This window comes from Fusarium sambucinum, chromosome I (genome assembly GCF_050947815.1).
Source record: "Fusarium sambucinum isolate potato_lamoka chromosome I, whole genome shotgun sequence".
NCBI lineage: Eukaryota > Fungi > Ascomycota > Sordariomycetes > Hypocreales > Nectriaceae > Fusarium > Fusarium sambucinum.
The window spans coordinates 7,377,918-7,396,401 of NC_139294.1; the positions used below are offsets into that span (position 1 = coordinate 7,377,918).

The 18,484-nt window shown below is 48.0% G+C and overlaps 1 protein-coding gene across 1 annotated transcript; it reads left to right on the top strand.

Moving 5' to 3' along the window:
• Nucleotides 1–2,694: 2,694 nt before the first annotated feature.
• FSST1_005117 (uncharacterized protein) lies at nucleotides 2,695–4,279 on the top strand (the record flags this gene model as incomplete). The annotated part of the gene is made up of 2 exons (XM_083231361.1): nucleotides 2,695–2,751; nucleotides 2,801–4,279. The coding sequence occupies 2 exons, from the start codon at nucleotides 2,695–2,697 to the stop codon at nucleotides 4,277–4,279; spliced, it is 1,536 nt and encodes a 511-aa protein (XP_083088547.1).
• Nucleotides 4,280–18,484: the final 14,205 nt, after the last annotated feature.

Sequence of the window (18,484 nt, forward strand, 5' to 3'; positions counted from 1 at the left end):
CCCAACAGCCTCAAACTAAGACAGTCACTTTAAATCTCACCAGCAGAAACTGACTCACGGAAACAACGTCGTATTAATAGAGTCAGTTGTTCAGAATGAGTGGATAATTCATCGAACAACATCACATCTTTGAGGCCCTCCCCTCAAACTCAAACCTGTTCGTCAACTCGTTTATGGTCTAGGGTGAGGCCAAGACCGCTGATCAACCTTCGGCAACTAATGTTTGCTTTTTTGGATCCAAACGTCTTGATCAGCATCTGCCACATGGCATCGTCTGCTTCAATCCCGAGGGAGATAATGTCTTACCGTTTCTGGTCTTATTGCGTGATGTGGTTCCCGTGTGTCTGTGTGTGTGAGGTTTGGGCAGGGACGCGGTATTATTCAGATAAGAGAGATATCACGTTAGATCGACAGGTCTAGATTTGAAGCCGGCAGCTTGGCCTCGTATGTTGACTACTGAGGGACGAAATAGTCAACATGCCACTCTAGATAGGTACTTGTGTTAGTTAGTTGTTCCTTTACATTCAAGCTTAGAAGTCAACTACTCCAGTAACTTCCGGGTAAGGCATACTAGAGGCAAGATGGACTAAGTCTACAGATGAGTAATGCCTCGTCAGTCTCATAGAGTAGCTCTGCCACGATGCTTATGTGGCCGTGACGAATACTCGAGAGAATGACAACGAATAGACTCATCCTTTACCATGTAACTTGTGTTTATTCGTCTAGACCGTGACAACAACAGCTGAAAGAGGGGAGAACAAGCTCAAGCCACACTTGGCTTCGCTGGCCAAGTGTGGCTCAGCATCAAACTGGGCTTGACCTTAACTTTAGCGCTGTCTATCATTGTGCTGACCATGACCATGACCGACCACGACCGAGACCAACAAGACTCCGTCACAAAGAGGGAATATCCTGGAAGAAAAAAGCCTCTAAAAATCACGGGATCGACAGCATTAACGTGTCACGGATAAACATCCCCATTGATACATGTCGGAATGGAACCATCATGTTCCCCCCCCGCCTCTCTCTAATCTTTCCAGCCATCTGTTTTATTCTTCTTCGCGTCTTCTTTTTACCGGGTTCTTCTGATTTTTCCCTTGTTCGATGTCTCGTACGTAGGTAGCATTTGTCTCGACATCGCCCTGTCATGGTTTGATAGGATGCTGGATGAACCACATGTGCGAAGCGAATTGGCGCGATGGCGGGCTTGGAAGCGCTGGCTCTTTTGGAACAAAAAAAACAAGGATATCCCTGCTCATTGGGTTGATTGTGACTTTACTCTTTTGAGAAAAGTGCTAAATGCACAGGCGCCTGACGAAGAGGGAATGGGGCCAATCGGCATGTATTCCAGAAGATGGATGGAGGTTTGGTGGTGAGACGATTTGATACTCCAGCATCTTCAGGTTGATGGAAACTATCATTGACTCTATCTAGGATGTAGAACATGTGCTATACTACGTATACTCTTTGTGAGGTAGACAAAGGTCATCGGCCATTGTATGTTATGCAATGCAGCTGCGTGTTATATGCGGGATAGAAACTGCTACCCAAATGTATTGACCACCTTCATCATCGTGCATGCTTGTCACATTTCCGGGTCTGTTCGCTTACAGCTACTGTACCTGAGAATCACTCTCATTGAGTCGTGCCATCCAATTGTCATGTCTTGTTCGGCCAGCTGGCCCAGCCCAATCCAACCCATCCCCATCCCATATCTCACAGATCGAATTACCGCCTTTGAGAACCCAAAGCTGAAGAGAAAGTGTGTGTGATAATGCAACCTTGAGTGTCTGTAGATTTATTAATTAAATCTTTTGTATTGCCTTTTCTGATTTCTCTTCTGTTTCTTCTACTCTATCGTCTTTATCAAACACTGGGATTCCTTGTTGGTACATGAGCAAAAAAGCCTCCGATTTTTCCTCACCGACAAATCCACCGCCTCTCAGCATATTCACCACTTTTTTCCCTCTTGTCCCCCTCCAGCTCACTATCTGTGTCTGATCCTAGCAAAGCCCAGTCCCCTTTTTTTCTCTCTTGACATTTCAAATCATCTCCACTGAGTTGTACAGCTTGGCTGTACTCTTCTTGTTCCCCGGTGCCACCGTCTACCTAGAGTTCGCCTCGGTTGTCCATTTGACGCCACAGCCCTGGAGGCCGCTGTAAATACAGGCTCTTGGTTGCCTCTTTCAGTAGACAAAAACTGACCGACCTTGGTCTAATTGACTCCCCCTCTTACTCTTCCCCACTGCGGATCTCTCTATTACAGCTCATCCATCCTTCACCGCGGGACCGGGACCAAGCGTGTGTGAATCATTTATTCTACCGTGCTTCCTTTTCGCCTGGCCTCTTGTTTTTCTTTATTGCCTGTTATTTGGATCGAAATTGTTAAGGGGTATCCCAGTCCCTGATCGGATCGTATCGTTCAAGACAGGCCAAGCCTGCTCCTACTTGAACCTAATCAGCTCCATCTGCTGTTGCGGTCAAACCCATTCGCATCGCGACGACAAGACAAATACTGCTCTACTCCCTTCTCGTCTCCTCTGTCTCACCACTGCAACTCAGAGACACGCACCACCAACACACAAACCCAGAGAGAGCTGGCCTCCTCCCTCCAACATTTATATCCGATATCCCCCGCTCTAGCTCTCTATCTCGTCGTTACTTCAAACGCCTCTGAATACACAACCGCCCATCATGGCGCTCGAACAGACAATCACCGTTGTCAACAATTCCGGCAAAATTATCAAGACTGTTCGTATTCCTCAGCGCCTTCACTCTTCCCCATGCTAACACTTCACAGGGCAAGCAGCTCTTCACAATCTTCAAGGAAGCCCAAGGCACCTACAAGGACAAGAAGGCCGAGATCAAGGCCGGCTCCCTCCACCGATCAAAAACCTTTGACACTGAAGGACGATCAAATTTAATCGACGATGACCGCTCCCGTTATTACCCTCCTCGCGCTGCTCCTAGCGAAGCCGGCTCGCAACGCAGTCGCAGATCGCGAAGCGTCCACTCGCGCCATCCTCGAGACGACTTTGACGTCCGCAGCCGCAAGGCCTTGACCCTCGACAATCTTGAGAGACACACCGAGATTTCGGCTACAGCCCCCAGCAGAGCCCCCAGCAGAGCCCCTACACAGATGACATACAAGGACCCTTACGCCCAAAACATGAACTATGCCTTGTCTCCTCGTTCTATGGCTCCCTCAGCCTACGGCGATGCCATGGTTCCCCGAAACCGATCGACCGGAGAGCTTGTCCAGGCGACAAAGCCGCGCAAGGAAATCGACATGGACCTCGCCTATGGTAGCGTCCCTCCCGATCTGAAGGACCGCACCGATCTGGACCCACAGCAATTCGATGAGAAGCAGGCCATGGGACTTGTTCACCGCGTCGAGGGCCTCCTTACCGAAGCCAAGTGTATCCACCATTCTGCCACGCACACCATGGCCGAGCTTCAGAAGAACCCAGACCACGCCGCGGCCGTTGCGCTCACCCTTGCTGAGCTGTCCAAGATTGTCAAGAAAACATCACCAGCCTTCCTGACCCTCCTCAAGAGTGGATCACCCGCCGTCTTTGGGCTCCTATCGTCACCGCAATTCTTGATCGGCACGAGTATCGCTGCTGGTGTCACCGTCATTTGCTTTGGAGGATGGAAGATTTTCCAGAGAATGGCAGAGGCCAAGGCGGCGCGTGAGGCCTTGGGTTACGAGGGTGTACCCATGAACCGACCTGCGCCCATGCGCACACAGAGCGAGTATTCTCCTTCCGAACGTGGCGGCGTGGACGAGGCTCTCATCCTTGATGATGATCTGAGTTCAATCGAGACATGGATGAGAGGTATCCCAGCAGGCTCCGTAACAGAGAGCGTCGACATGGAACTCATTACACCTACCGCCTATGGTATGGGCGATGACTTTGACACCAAGTCCCGCCGTAGCACAAGAACAACCAAGACAAGCAAGACCCACGACAGCCACCGAAGCTCCAAGTCTCACCGCACCGAAGGCAGCCATCGCAGCTCTCGAAGCCGTCGCGACGACGATACCAAGAGTAGATACACCGAGAGCATCGCAGATAGCGAGCGCAGTCACCGCTCATCAAGGAGCAAGCGCACCGACAAGACGGAGACGAGATCTATCGATAGCCGAAGTAGCAGTCGACGAGACGACGCCTCCGAGGTGACGTTGCGACCCAAGCCCAACCGCACCAACAGCAACATGCTCAAGGCTCTTTTCAAGAGCAAGGAAAAGAAAGAGCGGTCTATGGTCATGGCTTAGACTGGCAACTCAATACCCTTTTTTGGATCATCGCTTTCACATATTTTCTTTTATCTTGCATATTACTCTGGCGCAATTCTAAAGACTGGGTGAACAAGACTTTACATCCTCGAAGACGAGATAAACATTTGGATTTCCTCTTTTTTCTACAGATCATGGATGGGCAAAGAAGGAAGCCCTTCCCACCAGCGATTTATTCCCTTACACCTCGCTTTTTTATTTTATCACGATACTACGAAAGAACTTGGAGACATTTGAGAAGACGTATGAAAACGGAAATGGATTACTGACACGGATTGGATGGACTCTTGCACACGCTTGAGTAGAGTTTTCTCTTTCTTACTTATTGCATGACGCACGGAAGACAGATGACGGAGCTGTTTGCATGGGAATTATTAGTTTGGGACGGCATTTTTGTTTACTACTCCCTACCTAGAGGTTAGGCTTTTTTTTTATGTAGCGATCAATGCATTGGGCTGAGATGGCTCGTTTTGATTGTGCTTTACTTTACATGTCTATTGTGATGTTCAATGAGGTGATTATGCCCATGCTACTGATGTGCTTTCATGTACCTGGATCTGAGATTCATCGTGCATACTGATGTCAGATCTGACGTGCGTCTTCAATATGAGATTCGCCATCATCTAGACACGGGAGGCATGGGTTTCTGCCTGACCTGAAGCATGAGTCTTGCGTAGTTGATCTCAGACCAAAACTGATCTGTGGTGTGGGCTTTGTGGGGTGTGAGAGGAAGAGTGGGTAAGTTTGAGGGCGTATGATCAAGTCTTCTCACAAGACAATTGAAGTTTTCACAATTTGATCGAGGTTCCGTTTTGGACAACTCAGTCTCTCGTATTCACGCTGTTTCCCGTTGAAGGTTCGGATACTGTGCGTTGATGTGGTCTGTAAGATATGCATCTCGCTAGGTTGGGTGCACTCTTGCCGTTAGGCTTTGATGCCGATAGGCTCGAGCTCGACAGGGGAAGAGAAAGGTAGGACAAAAGGTATGAAGCTTCGGCGTCTCTCGATGATGATGCTATCGTTTGGACTCGTCTTGGTCTCGTATTCGGTCTTGAGGTGGTTGTCTTGCTGCTAGTGAAGAATACACGGGAACATGCTTCCACAGTCCAATGAAGATCCAGACAAAGGCGAGTTGCAGAGCCAAAGCTCCCTAGCTTCCGAAGCTGGGATACAGATGCCGATAGATCTATGGTGTTGTGGTCTGGTTGACTGCAGAGTCGTCGTGATGCTGCATACCCGTGTTGACCAGGCTGTCAATCATGACTCAATACAGTAGAGTCTCATGCATCTTCGTTTGTAATGAGAGAAGTTTTGGCCGAGATTGATCTTTGGACTTGCCAAGATGACGTGAAGTTGTAGAGGATGATAAGTCATCAAGGATGTTGAAGTTGGCATAATGACCTTCCTCTTTCCCAACTTTCGGCTTTTCATTTTTCTTTCTTTCTTCATCACCATCACCATCACCATCACCATCAACATCGCACTTCTTTATGCATATATCTATGTGCTGTGAAAGCTGCACTCTTCATCTATCTCCTCCATCTATCTCCTCCATCTTATGGAGTATCCCCCCTAAGCCACTCTGTCCATGATTTTTTCCTTTCCCACACCTTCACGTGGCAAGACCCTTTACCTTCACAGTCTCCTATACCTATGCATCTGGCACATTCCCATGCCACGAATGTAGGTAAACTTCTATAATATTAATCTTCCGACATCCCCTGGAGTTTCGTCGTGCCTTGGACGAACGCCAAAAAAAAAAAGCTTAAATGAGCTGATCATGACACTGAGAACTTGGGCTGATGTCCTTGATGGATTCAAGGGAACTCACAAGCCGCCTCGTTATACGGTGGTAGTTGGCTCCCCCTGTGAGCGACACTTCAAACTTGTAAGTTCTCCCACTTTGTATGAACTGCACAAGTAAAGACGAGTGACTGACAGTGGCGAAAATTGCAAGCGCAAGCAATGACCGGTCCCCTGGACGTTGACATGCGACACAACTACGGGAATGATGCGAATGTCACTCCTATCCAAGCCCCTAACCTCGAGAACGATACCGACCCTTCACTCAAGACACTCGGTCCAGGAGTGGATGCTTGGAGAATTTGTCATAGTCTCCGTACAACTGGCCTTGACATATTCCACGCGTATGCCATCTTTCTTGGACTAGAACTGTCACTTCTACCTCGTGCAGTGGGTGGGGTATGACGAGATGGGACCTGCTTATGAGACATTCATCAAGAAGATCTGTCCTGGTGCTGTGATCGACTTTGTCGACGAGACCAGTCAGGAACGCACATGGAATCTGGTGGAAGAGAGTGGTGTTCCATTCAAAGTAATGGTCACTTTTCACTAAACCGACATCTTGTGAGTAGTCCCTCACCTCATCCAGACTTGTTTCGATGTCTTCGAGTTTGGACATCTTTTCTTGTCATGAATCCCCAATGCTGATGCTTTGAACTATTCCGAGTGATCTCTGTTTTCATGGACTGTTCAACTAGGAATCGGCCGCTGGCCAAACGGCCCCCGCTCATGTACTAGCATCATGAACGACTGTTCTGTGCTTGTCGTTTCCATTCTGACTGGAAGAATGGCCTGAGTTAAAGGTATGCTCCTACGTGAATAGGAGGCTAGTCTTCTATGCTTCGTACGGGTACGAATAATAGCTTCAGATGCGATGGTCCTAACTGGATTATCTTGATATATCATCGCCGTACGCTTTGCGTACTATGTCACCGTTACCTTTGGCCTGGTATAGTTACAACAGCGGCCGTTACCTTGACAAACACAGCATCATCATCAACACCAATCGTTGCCCAACATGTTCGGACATCATTGGTACTCAGTATGTGGTTAGTACTGATAGACAACACATTGACTTACTTCTGCTAACATAGTTCAATAGTTTGTTGAACGTGGGGATGGCTCACCGTATGGTCTCCTACCAAACTCGCCAACAACGTCAAGTTCAGCATCGCCCCCACCACCAAACTGGTTACTTAATACTATAACGCATTCAATGCGGCCGCTATGTTTATCATCGCCTAATTCTTCTTCTATCGTCCGCCTTGAGACATTGCAACAAGCCAGCTACTCGGGCAGTTAAGGGATATGCAGAGTCGACCACACAGTCACGACAATCCCTTTCGTAAACCCAATTGAACTCACCGTGGTCCCGACCTTGCTCTCCGAACAAATTTCAGGCCTCTGGCTGAGTTTACAGTAATCGCCCCCTCATTTCCAACCCTTTTACACTCTGATGTGGACCGCACCCACCTGCTACATGGTACAGCAGATTGAACCCCCCGACAAGCTCTGTTCATCATGTGCAATCTTGTTCTGGGCCTGGTTCAGCATGCCTTCCAATCAAGGCCACCAACCTAGAGGATTATGAAGTCTCTTTGAGAACTACTACAACATAGAGCTAAGACATGAATGGACGATGACAGTAAGTCTTTTGGGATTTCGGATACGTCGACGGCCACTAACAGCAATCTGTCAGGAGTTCTCTTGAGTCCCATATCATACATGATGGAGACATGAATGGGTTCTATGGCCAGGGACATTCCTCCTCCCATACATAACCTTCATGCACATCAAGAGTTTTACTGCTACGCAGAGCATTATGTAAGTTGAGATTTACTACGTGTCGTATTTCATGTCTAATGCCCTCAATAGACAAACATCTCCTCCATGGACATGAACCTCATCGTTCCCATTCAACGTAAACATGATGCCTGTGATATCTTGAAGCATGGCTTCAGTGGCATGGCTGGCGATGAATCTGGTGGTTGACGGTTATCAAGAATGCCACATATTCCAACACTGTTTCCGATTACATTGTCCATTCTGTCGCCATCATGCAACCAAAGAGTCATCAGTGCGACCGGCCGTTGACTACTGGCCGTTTCCCAAGATATCTCTGCTACCGATCACACTGTCGTCACGTTTAACCTGCGTTTTAAACGAGCTTGGCCGCTTTTCCGTGAGGATAGGCTCGAGGAGGTCAAGACTGAAGCTGCTGACCAAGATGACGAATCGACACAACGAGTATGACGAGGGCAGACCAGGCGGCTCTACTCATTTCCTATGCATACTACGAGCTGACAGCGGATTGTGTCTGTTGTGTACCACCCGTGTCTGAGACCCCAGTGATGTCCGAAGCGGTATCTCGCAAGAGTACAAGGCCTGGCGAGAGGCAAGGGGCTAGGAAGCATCGGAGCAGACAAAGTCATCGCTCTCTTCCAGCACGCCTGTTCCCCAAATGATCGGGGAGCGTAGGTATCAAAGCCTAAGTCCCCAAAACAGGCTCACAAGCTCATGGCTTTTTTACTGAAGGCTCAAAGTGCAACGACACAACGTTTATCTGTTTAGTTATACACGTGATGTTGCCTTTTCAGCATCAACTTTAAAGCAGATACCGTGGCTTCAACTGAGCAAAAGGCGCACAACTGTATGCGCTTTATTAACCTTGGTCACTATGGACTATTGGCGGCTGGCAGGGACAATTTGGATGAGTTGAGCAAGTGGATTGATGGCGTTGGGGAGGAATTACTTCATCGCCGCGATTCTGTCTAAGAATATGGGCAGGACGTCTTCTTACTGGGGCTGCTCTTGAACTACTATCTGAGTTCTTTTCGGTCTTTGCAATCCCGCAAACATTGCAACGCCTACATCAGGTGTCATTGGCTACTTAGGCTACTATGAAGGTCCTCAAGCCATCCTGCAATTCGAATTGGATATTATTCGACGCTGTTGTCGATAGCACGACCAAGGCATCGATCTCCAACTACGGAAATAAGTATGAGACCCAAGTCAGACACCCGACTGCAATCATGGCTCATCGTCAATCAGTCACAGGCGCTCGAAAGGCGGCCGTCTTAGACTGTGAACCTGGTTTCTCTTGATCAGTCGAGTCGCCGGCCTGCTTTATCACGACGAGTCGGCCAACGGGAACATCTTCAGAGCAATGGCGCGTTCCTCCGCCCGATTACTTCAGCGAGACCTGCCCAACACGCTGTCCATGGGTGACAATCTCCTGCCTCACTGAGCATTATCTTGCTCGAGCGTAGTTGAATCTCTTGCCATCATGAGCCATCGTGCCTCCCCATAGACTTATATTGAGCAAAGTTATAGACTTGTCTGCGATGAACCGATATCTTGTCAAAGTCTTGATTGGGAACATCATATCTTCAACTGATTCCCTCGAGAGTGCGGTTAGTTTGATGCTGCAGTCGCTGGGTGGTTTTGGTAGACACTCGAACCTGGACAGCATATTTAGGGAGAATCGGTTTGGCGAACGCAAGAGCGTTCTGACCTCGATATCACATCGATCACTGAAATCGCACCATTTGAGTGAAGTGATACTTCAAGGCATCTCGAAACTGTTAAACAATTCGAATATAGCTTTCAATCGCTACCTAGAGCATGATATTGAGGTCGGTTCGCGTCTTAAGACATTTATCGACCATCCTCTAAGCCCGCGCGGCATGAACTTGGTAGTTCGGTACGCTTGATTGGAGGCAAAGGTCCGACAGCTAGCTGTGCCTATTTCATCACCGACCTCCACCATCCTCAGGATGGGTGAACTGTCAGCCATTTGACACAGATTTGAAAGGAAACCATGGCTACCTGTGTGTGTTTGGCTTGAGGTAAGACCACTGGAAGGATTGAAGCAAGATTGCACACTGCTCGAGCAATCCAGAGAATACTGTAAGTTCCAGGACCTCACTAATTTATTATTACTAACAGAAATCTAACCAGGGGCAGGGGCTGGACAATGGAGCAGCTGCAGGACATTGGAAGGCAAGCCTATGAGAAGTATGTGAACGGGGAGGAGATCCCAGGTGTGGTCTATGGAGGGGAGGGTCAAGACCACACAGTCCTGTCAAGCCGATTGAGAAGTATTTGTGCATTGCAGATTACAACGCGATGAGGCATCTTGGCGAAAGATACCGCCAGAATTGTGAATCCCACATCGTACTGCTCGATGCTAGGGCTGATGCAATCGTTATCAACAAAGACAAACAAGTCGAGCTATGCGAAATACCCGATAAGCACGAAGAGCATCCTTAGGAATGCGTTGTCGAGTACCCTGTCATCTATTTTGACAAACCTCAATTCCCCGAGAACTATGGACTAGGCTGGGGGCATCTCTCTGATCTCAAGGCCTATGGATCCTGTGAAAGCGACGCCCAGTACAAGTCTCAGGTCAACGAGTACTTATTTGAACGTGGCCGTCTTCGCCGATACAACATCAGTGCAATACCAACTATCTGGGTATTATTTCTGAAGATTTGGTCCGCCAGCCCCGAACGAGGATTATAGAAATGCTGGATGGCGATGTATTTCAGCGGGACTATGACTTTGAATAGGTCTACTTAACAAGGATGATATATCGTTGCCGCAGTCTCCTCCGCCATGGCTTTACTACCACAACAAGAAGTTTCAAGGCCCGAGAACCTTCAGTCCGAAGCCGTCGGATACGCCCGTTTCTGAAGAACATACCAACGACCACGGCAAAAGCAACCGCCCCCCAGCTTGGTTGTTCGCCAGCTTTACAACATGTCCGAAGAACAAACGCCAAAAGTTTCAACCCAACGCAATTGGATGATGCACGTTTCCGAGAACGCAATTAGAATCTATAATCCAATCGATTGCCCCCGGACATGAATAACAAGGCCAGCTCCCAGAAAGCCCAACACAATGAGACATTTGGCAACATTCTCTTCAAACTACACACCAAGATCCAAGTTGGTTGTTACTATACGCCTGCAAACCTGCGTTGATGTGTTTGGCACCGTAGCCTAAGGATGCTCTTCGTGCTTATCGGATGTGCGGCACAACTTCCAGCGGCTCGAGTTTGGAACAGATTTACAAGATGTTTCAAGAGGAGCCCAATTCGAAGGGGAGACAGAGAGCCTCACTCTGATTGACATGGTCCCTTGCCTCACCATCTGGCGTCACTCGACTTATTTATCTTCATTGAAACACTTATATCATTAACCTTATGATCGAGGATAACGATACGAAACCCAACCTTCTGCTTCATCTTTGGTCAATTCGACGCGTCAAGGGTGGGCATCTGTTCAGCGTGCTTCTCGTTGATGATTCGATGAGGAGTAGTTGGCCGATGGTTGAGTTACTCCATCGAGTCATGTTTGAGAGAAGTTTGATTGTCAGTGACAAGGACTTTGCAATTGCGTTGCTTGCAGTCCCGGCGTATTGCATCTATCTCAGGAAGGTTTGCTTGGAAGACGTACAACGCTTCATTTGCAGGACGTGTGCTGGAGAAACTCACACCAGGAGCACTTTCTACAGACACAACACGGATTATCTTCCCACGGTGAGGAATCAAAGGATCCGAATACCGATCATGCGGTATGTGGCAAAGTTCCGTGAAGAGTGGAGAGGATGAACAATGGCGGATTTTGCACCGAGAACATAGTCTATGCGCGGTCAGAGATCGACCCTGACACAAAGCCTGAAATGATGGCCTTGAAGCAGGCTTTACCATCATCTTCAACTTTCCGATCGCCAGACTGAAACGAGTTTGATTGACTGACGCCTTTGTGACTACCTATAAAACATTCCAAGGCATAGTCCAGAACAACGAACTTCTCTGCGAGATTATGGCGTCTCGCAACCGGAGCTAGCTACTTTTTGAACGGCAACAGCTACTATCGAACCGCCCAAGCGATCCGTGGTTATCTACGTACAGCCGTAATTGCCCCAAGAGCTCAGTCCGGCTTTGCTATGACCAACCCTCTTGCACGGTCTATGACAAATCATCGGTCATGTTTGGGGACTTCAAAGGTTTGCGATATGCCGTCAGAATTGACAAGCAAACCAAGAAGTCCATGAGTGACTCAAGTTCCCCGGGACATTACGACTTGGCGGAGAGAAGGTCCATCGACACCTGAAGCCTATCGTGGATAGTCGATTTATCCCGTAGATACTACAGAGTTCCAGCCAGCGCAATCAAAGCTTGTGGCGAGCTCTACGACAAGTTCCTCGAGTTATTTCATACCTCGGACTGCGGTCTTACAAAGAGACTTTGCTGCTTCATCTTTTGAGCCAAATTCTGCTGAACAACAACACTTTCAGAACTACAGTGGCCCCAAACTCTTCCACCAGATGTTCCATTGCCTCGTGGACAACATGGATTCCATAATGGCGGCCAGAATGGCGACTGGAATAACTACCCAGGAAGATGAGCCTGTTGATCGAGAGGCTTGAAAGCGAAGAATGGAAACAATCCTCTACAAATCCAACAAGAGGGTACGCCCATCTCCTATACACGACACAACGGGATAGATTTCGCGCGCACCGCTGAAGTTGTTGTTTGGAAGCTACCAAAAGCTGTGCTTGCTGTAGCCTTATCATTTACAGCAGCCCCTCGATCACATGTAACTTGGTGCTGTTGCTTCCTCTTTTTTATTTGGAGAAGTTTGCAGCAAGGGACCCGAACAACCACTCAATTGAGTTCCGATATCACTATTTAATTGTACTGGAAGAGACCTTCAACTTCCCAGTCTCTTATACTCTGTGGCTTCAAACCATCCGATAAACGCTCTTCGGCAAGAAGGGATCGCACGCGCATGTGAGTCCAGTGCTCGACAAGATCGGGGGTACAGATGGTCTGCCTGGTGCGGGGATCCAAATTCACAACATTTCGAACATTGTTCTCCGTCTTGTACCTAAGACGTTCAAATCTACTCAATGAGCGTATTATCACGGTTTCAACACATAGATGTCCCCGACAAGAGGCGGTCTATGTAGTTCCGCCAGCGTGATCCAATATTATGCGTTCGAGGCAGAAGTTGGAAGAAGTCGAGGTCTGCCTCTCACACGTTACCTTGGTGACTCAATCGCATCAAGAACAAGTCACTTACCGCACTCAAGTTCATCACGCTATCACCTAGTACCTGCGAAACGTCAAGAATAAATCAAGCCATCCCTGGCTACGCTTGCGTCGATAAGTTCTGGACTTGGCTCTTTCAATCCAGAACCTTCAACAGCCTGACCAGAACCATCTTGGCCATGAAGATCATCATTCGTGACAGCCCCATTTCCTCGTGGCTATTCTTCTACATACCAACCCGCAACGCGAGGACTCTACAACGCAACTATCTCGCTGCGAGTAGACATGTTCTAATCTTCTCTCGGAGACGGATCGACTAAATACGACTCCGAACTTGACCTTCAGCGTCTGGTGGATTTCTTGATTTACAAACCTGCCAAACTTCCATGTGGCCTTGTCAAGCCCGACGAATATCGGGTTTCATTGCATCGGCTCTGGAGTGTACACAACACATCTCGTCACAGAGCCGTGCGTATTCTCAATTTCACACTAATCGTGGCCGGAGGATGGCTGTACATTCTATGGCAACGGCCTTCCTGGCCCTCCACAACAGCAAAACTACCAACACGAATCCCATTCAAGAGTGATGATTTTATCATCAATTAAGCTTGAGACCTGGTTCTCCAGAAGGAATTGATATAGGAACGCCTCTTGTTCAAACGCAAGATACGAGATATCTATGTGCCAATTTCGAGCTGATGGTATTTTTATTTTTGCAACGGCAACACCGATGCCCCAAAGACGAGGCTGGACTCGCGGTCGCAGACTACCCGACGACTCAGGACACAGAATCGCCGGACTTCTCAAACCTTTCCACCAGGCGGGAATGCGTCTGATAATGATGATGACCCCAAGCAATCACATGAAGCACTTGCCTGAGGCGTTTTCGTCTCTATACCGATATTGAGAGCCAGAAAACGACCTACATTGGGAAGGGGTAGCTTTATCCCATATAAGGAAAGGACCGAACAGAAGATCGAAATCAAGGACTTCGACGTACCTGTTTTGGAAGCAAGGCTAGGAAGGAGGCCAACCGCCTTGAATGCTTTATAATGAGGATCAACCGAGATTCTTTGCTCATGAGATGTACATGCTAGCCAGTACAGTCTTGAAAGTCGCTGTTGATGGAGCATCAAGAAAGGGAGTTGTCTCTGTCCCTCGATTTGTCACATCTTGCCGATTCACCACACCATTTTCTGAACTACGGTCTTCTACAAGGATAATGGTCTAAGTAACATAAACCTTATGCTCCTAGCAGATATTTATGATACTCTGAGGCCTAATTCCAAGCCAAGGTCCATCGCCTGTGCCTTTTGATCACCTTTCCATGGCCAAAGCCTTGTGTGTGGCGGTGAATGCGATCGGACAATTCTCATTGTAACTACTCATGCGGTTCAACTGGGATTGCCAGCTCTACGACAATCTCGTGGGCAATTCATTCTTAAGAGTTTTCACACCAGTCATTTGGCTACTGCAACGCTGGGCATTTAGCTCGTCCAGCTTTATACAATCGCCCCTTGGTTTTATGAAGAGGTACTCACGATGTTGCCAGCACCTTCACAGAGTGCACAACGTCTCTCATTCTCTATTGACTTTCCTTTGTCATGAGAAGGCTTCTGGGTTGACTTCACGAAGCCGTGTGATACTGAAATTTGGGAATACCCGCAAGCGCCATTAATGCGTGCGATGCGCTTTAGACAAGCTTTTTGAACTCGGGAGTGCGATGTCACAAAGAAGGAAGCGGGCGAAGTCAATGCCCTTTTTAGAGCGATCATCAACGAGATCGCTCCGGGATACTTATCCCTTGCGGAGCCAAAGCAGAGTTCGAGATTTGCAACCTAACCCAAAAATGAGTCGTTTCATGACTTTTTTGCTCAGAAGACAGCGAATTGTTTCTGCAAAGGAAACAATGACCGACGTTGTCGGCATGGAGTTGATGGAGCAGGAAGCCTTTTCTTTAAGACCTTGTGTAGGACGCAGTCCTTGGGGGGCCTTAAGGCAACTACCACCGCCGATTTCCCTCCAGGCTTGCCGGTGGTAGCCCAGACTACCCAATCCTAAGAAAGTATCCAATGGAAGATCTTGATCTAGCTACTGTGTCTTGTTACCAGTTTCTCACACGACCGGGTGGTACTCATGGTGCTGTCCTTCGTGTTCTCGGTGTTCGGGCCGCCTACAAGTGGTACGGCCCCAAACGGCGCAGTTCTTTCCCCTCGCCGCCCCAGCCCTAGTCCCGAGTCCGGGGCGATACCCTTTACAATATTTCTCTAAAGGCATCTCGAACTGAGATTGCCACCGACTTCAAGGCCCGTGACTTCTCGTGTCAAAGTCAAGCTATCACCTTTGACTCACTGGCCAGTCAATCCCTCTTGAGTTGAGAAACTGAATGCGCTGGAAGAAGCTCATGTGGAACTGTCGTCCTGCTCCGATCCATCACCACGATTGCCTACTAGTGGATCTATACAAGTGCTGCACAGCAACAACTTCAATCGTCTCCGTCACGCACGATACAGATCTTGCGTGACTTGATTGAGATGAAGAACCATTCAATGAGGTTGATGAGTACAAAACATACTCTCGCTGACTCCAAGGCTTCAACTCATTTATTCTGTTGTTCGAACGCTCTCATTTACCACTGAACGAAAGACCGAGATCAAGGATTTCGGCCCACCTCTTGTGGAAGCAATGCTGTCATAGCGTATTCCACAGATGCATCACGATCATATCATATCTTCTCTCTCGACACACAACTTACCTTCTGGTTTAGTACCATCACCAAGCGTACCCTCCAAGTTTGGGAAGTCGTCACTAGATTCTATACTATCTTCTTCGTCACCTATGCTGCAATTGTCCTGATTTCAACATCATCCAAGATCTCCAATGTCACTGGGCTTAAGTCAAATACGCAGAAGTGGCTCGAGTTGTCTTCTTCAGTGCTACCCTTTTCGATGGTCCGGACTATCTCGGGACTATCTTGCCAGTGTGATTATCGAAACAAGGAATTCCAGCGCAAGGTACACAGCCCTGACTCGATCAACGGTCAATCGCAAGATTCTGGGCTGAATCGCCCATCAGAGCACCGCATACGATCAAGAATATGTTCACCCACAACACCATAGTAACAATAACGACGTGGATGATGATGTGGTCGCCAAGAAGAGGATGATGAACTCTTCGAGGCTGGGTCTTAGTTCCTATATTATTTTATTGTGGCTGCATCGCCCTCGCTGAAAGACACGCCTCTAAACCACTCTAAACATCATGGTGAAAGTCGGGGTATCATGGTGATATGGTATACATCGGGCCAACTTCAAACTCAACATGGACGATACCAAATCAGTCAACCCACCACACCACCTTTCAAAACCATGCCGCATTAGTTTGGCTACACAATGTGCTCCTCGACAGTCTCACGGCGTTATCCACACCATCGTCACTTAGTTGCTCGCCAGCACGCTCGAGATTTTACTCGCCACTCTTTTCTGCCACAAGGAGCAGTACAGGGCACATCACAACAATTAGCTATGCTCCCAGCAATCTACCATCGAAATTGGCCTTCGCAATACCTCCCCTCAGAAGTTTCGGCTAGAATGGTTGCGGCCAGTCCATTACTAACCAGGCCTGCCTCGCTGCCTACTTCAAACACAATCACGAAAGAGTTAGGACCTCATCACTTTGACGTATGCAATACCACTAAAGCGTGGCAAGTGCATTGCGTTCCGCTACTCTATATCTGGAGTTTTAGTCGGCTTCGTAACCTCCCTCGAACTCTACAAGTATCAGTCATACTTTTGTATCGAGCGGGACTAGACCTGATTCTCGTCACGGCACCCACCAGAAGTATGGAACTTGCTGATGGGGCTTTTCGTCTCTGGACAAGCAAGGCGACTCAATAGAGAATGACCGACGCCGAAAAGGCGGAGACTCGAAGGCTGCTCCAGGATGTATTCTATGTTCTTGTCCCACAACTAAAAGCTCCCTTGACACTGTCAGGGTCGCCCTCACGGCCAGACTCTAGCACTTTTATGGAGGTACAATCGAGGGAATGTCGGAGCTTTGACGAAAGCCTTCGCCTGCAGTTCTGTGATTCCAAACGGCACTCAATTTATGCCACAACTCGTCACGCTTTGATAACCCACGAGACTACCGACGACACAAACCGAGGGCCGAGAGAGAAACTTACGCTCACGTGGTAAGGGGATGAACTTACTCCCTCTATGGAGAACTTGAAGAAAGACTTGCCCTGTCTCTTGTTTGAATGGTCTTTTAATCAGTGTCACAACTGGCATGATGATTTGTTTGGCATGACTGTTATAGTAACCCCGATTTTACAAGGTTGCGGCACCTTTCAGTCTTTCGAATGTCCCTACATATCGCCGCAGCATCGCCAGGGTGGTACTCTTGTTATTATCGGTGACAATGTGAACTGTCACGTCCATCGGAAACGTCAGGAGAGAAGAGTGTACATTGCACCTCCGCCACGGTACTATGTACTCGGCAAGAATTTATTCTTGAAAGTCGCTTGGCAGCTACTAAAAGAGCACATCTCATTTGCCATTGTTCAACTCCTTAGATCCCAGCTTTGGAGAGATGCACACGCTTCAATGGATCTCTCATACTGCCGTCAACTACAGGGTCAAAAGGCATTCACAAGAAGAAGAAAAAAGACATGCAGCTCATCCTGAGTGTATCGCATTCTATCCTACAACGGCGAACGAGGAGAAGGGATTCATCCCTTGGCAAGACGAAACTCTTCAACTGCATCAATACGTGGGGAGGCCAGATTGGGTTGCCCTCTCAGGCGATAATTGGACGGAGAAGACAATATGAAAAGTATCAAGACAAATACCAATTTAAAAAAGATAATAATAATAATAAACATAAACATCACCAGCCAAGCCTCAACAGTGACAATTTATGACAAGGATCCTCCAAACCCGATGCATCGGTCACTGTAACCCTCCATGGCATCCCATGCAGCTCCCCGGCAGCCCGGTCCCCCGATATCGCCAGTACTAACAGCAGATCACTTTACATATTCAGGGGTGGCTTAAACTATCGGTGAGCCCCAATGTCTTTGATCTTGCATCGTCGTTTTATGCTTTTTCTCTGTGTACACGTTTCTCTCTTTGGGTTATACAGGGCTGACGGGGAACGGTATGGCTACGTCCCGTGATGTAGATAAGTACTACGGGCGTTTGTGTTGGGGATAAAGGAATGGATGGACATCTTATCTTTTACTTGTATGTTTATACTTTACTATCCAACTTAGTTCTCTTTTTTTTATCAACATTCTTTCTTTAATACAATTATCACCTATC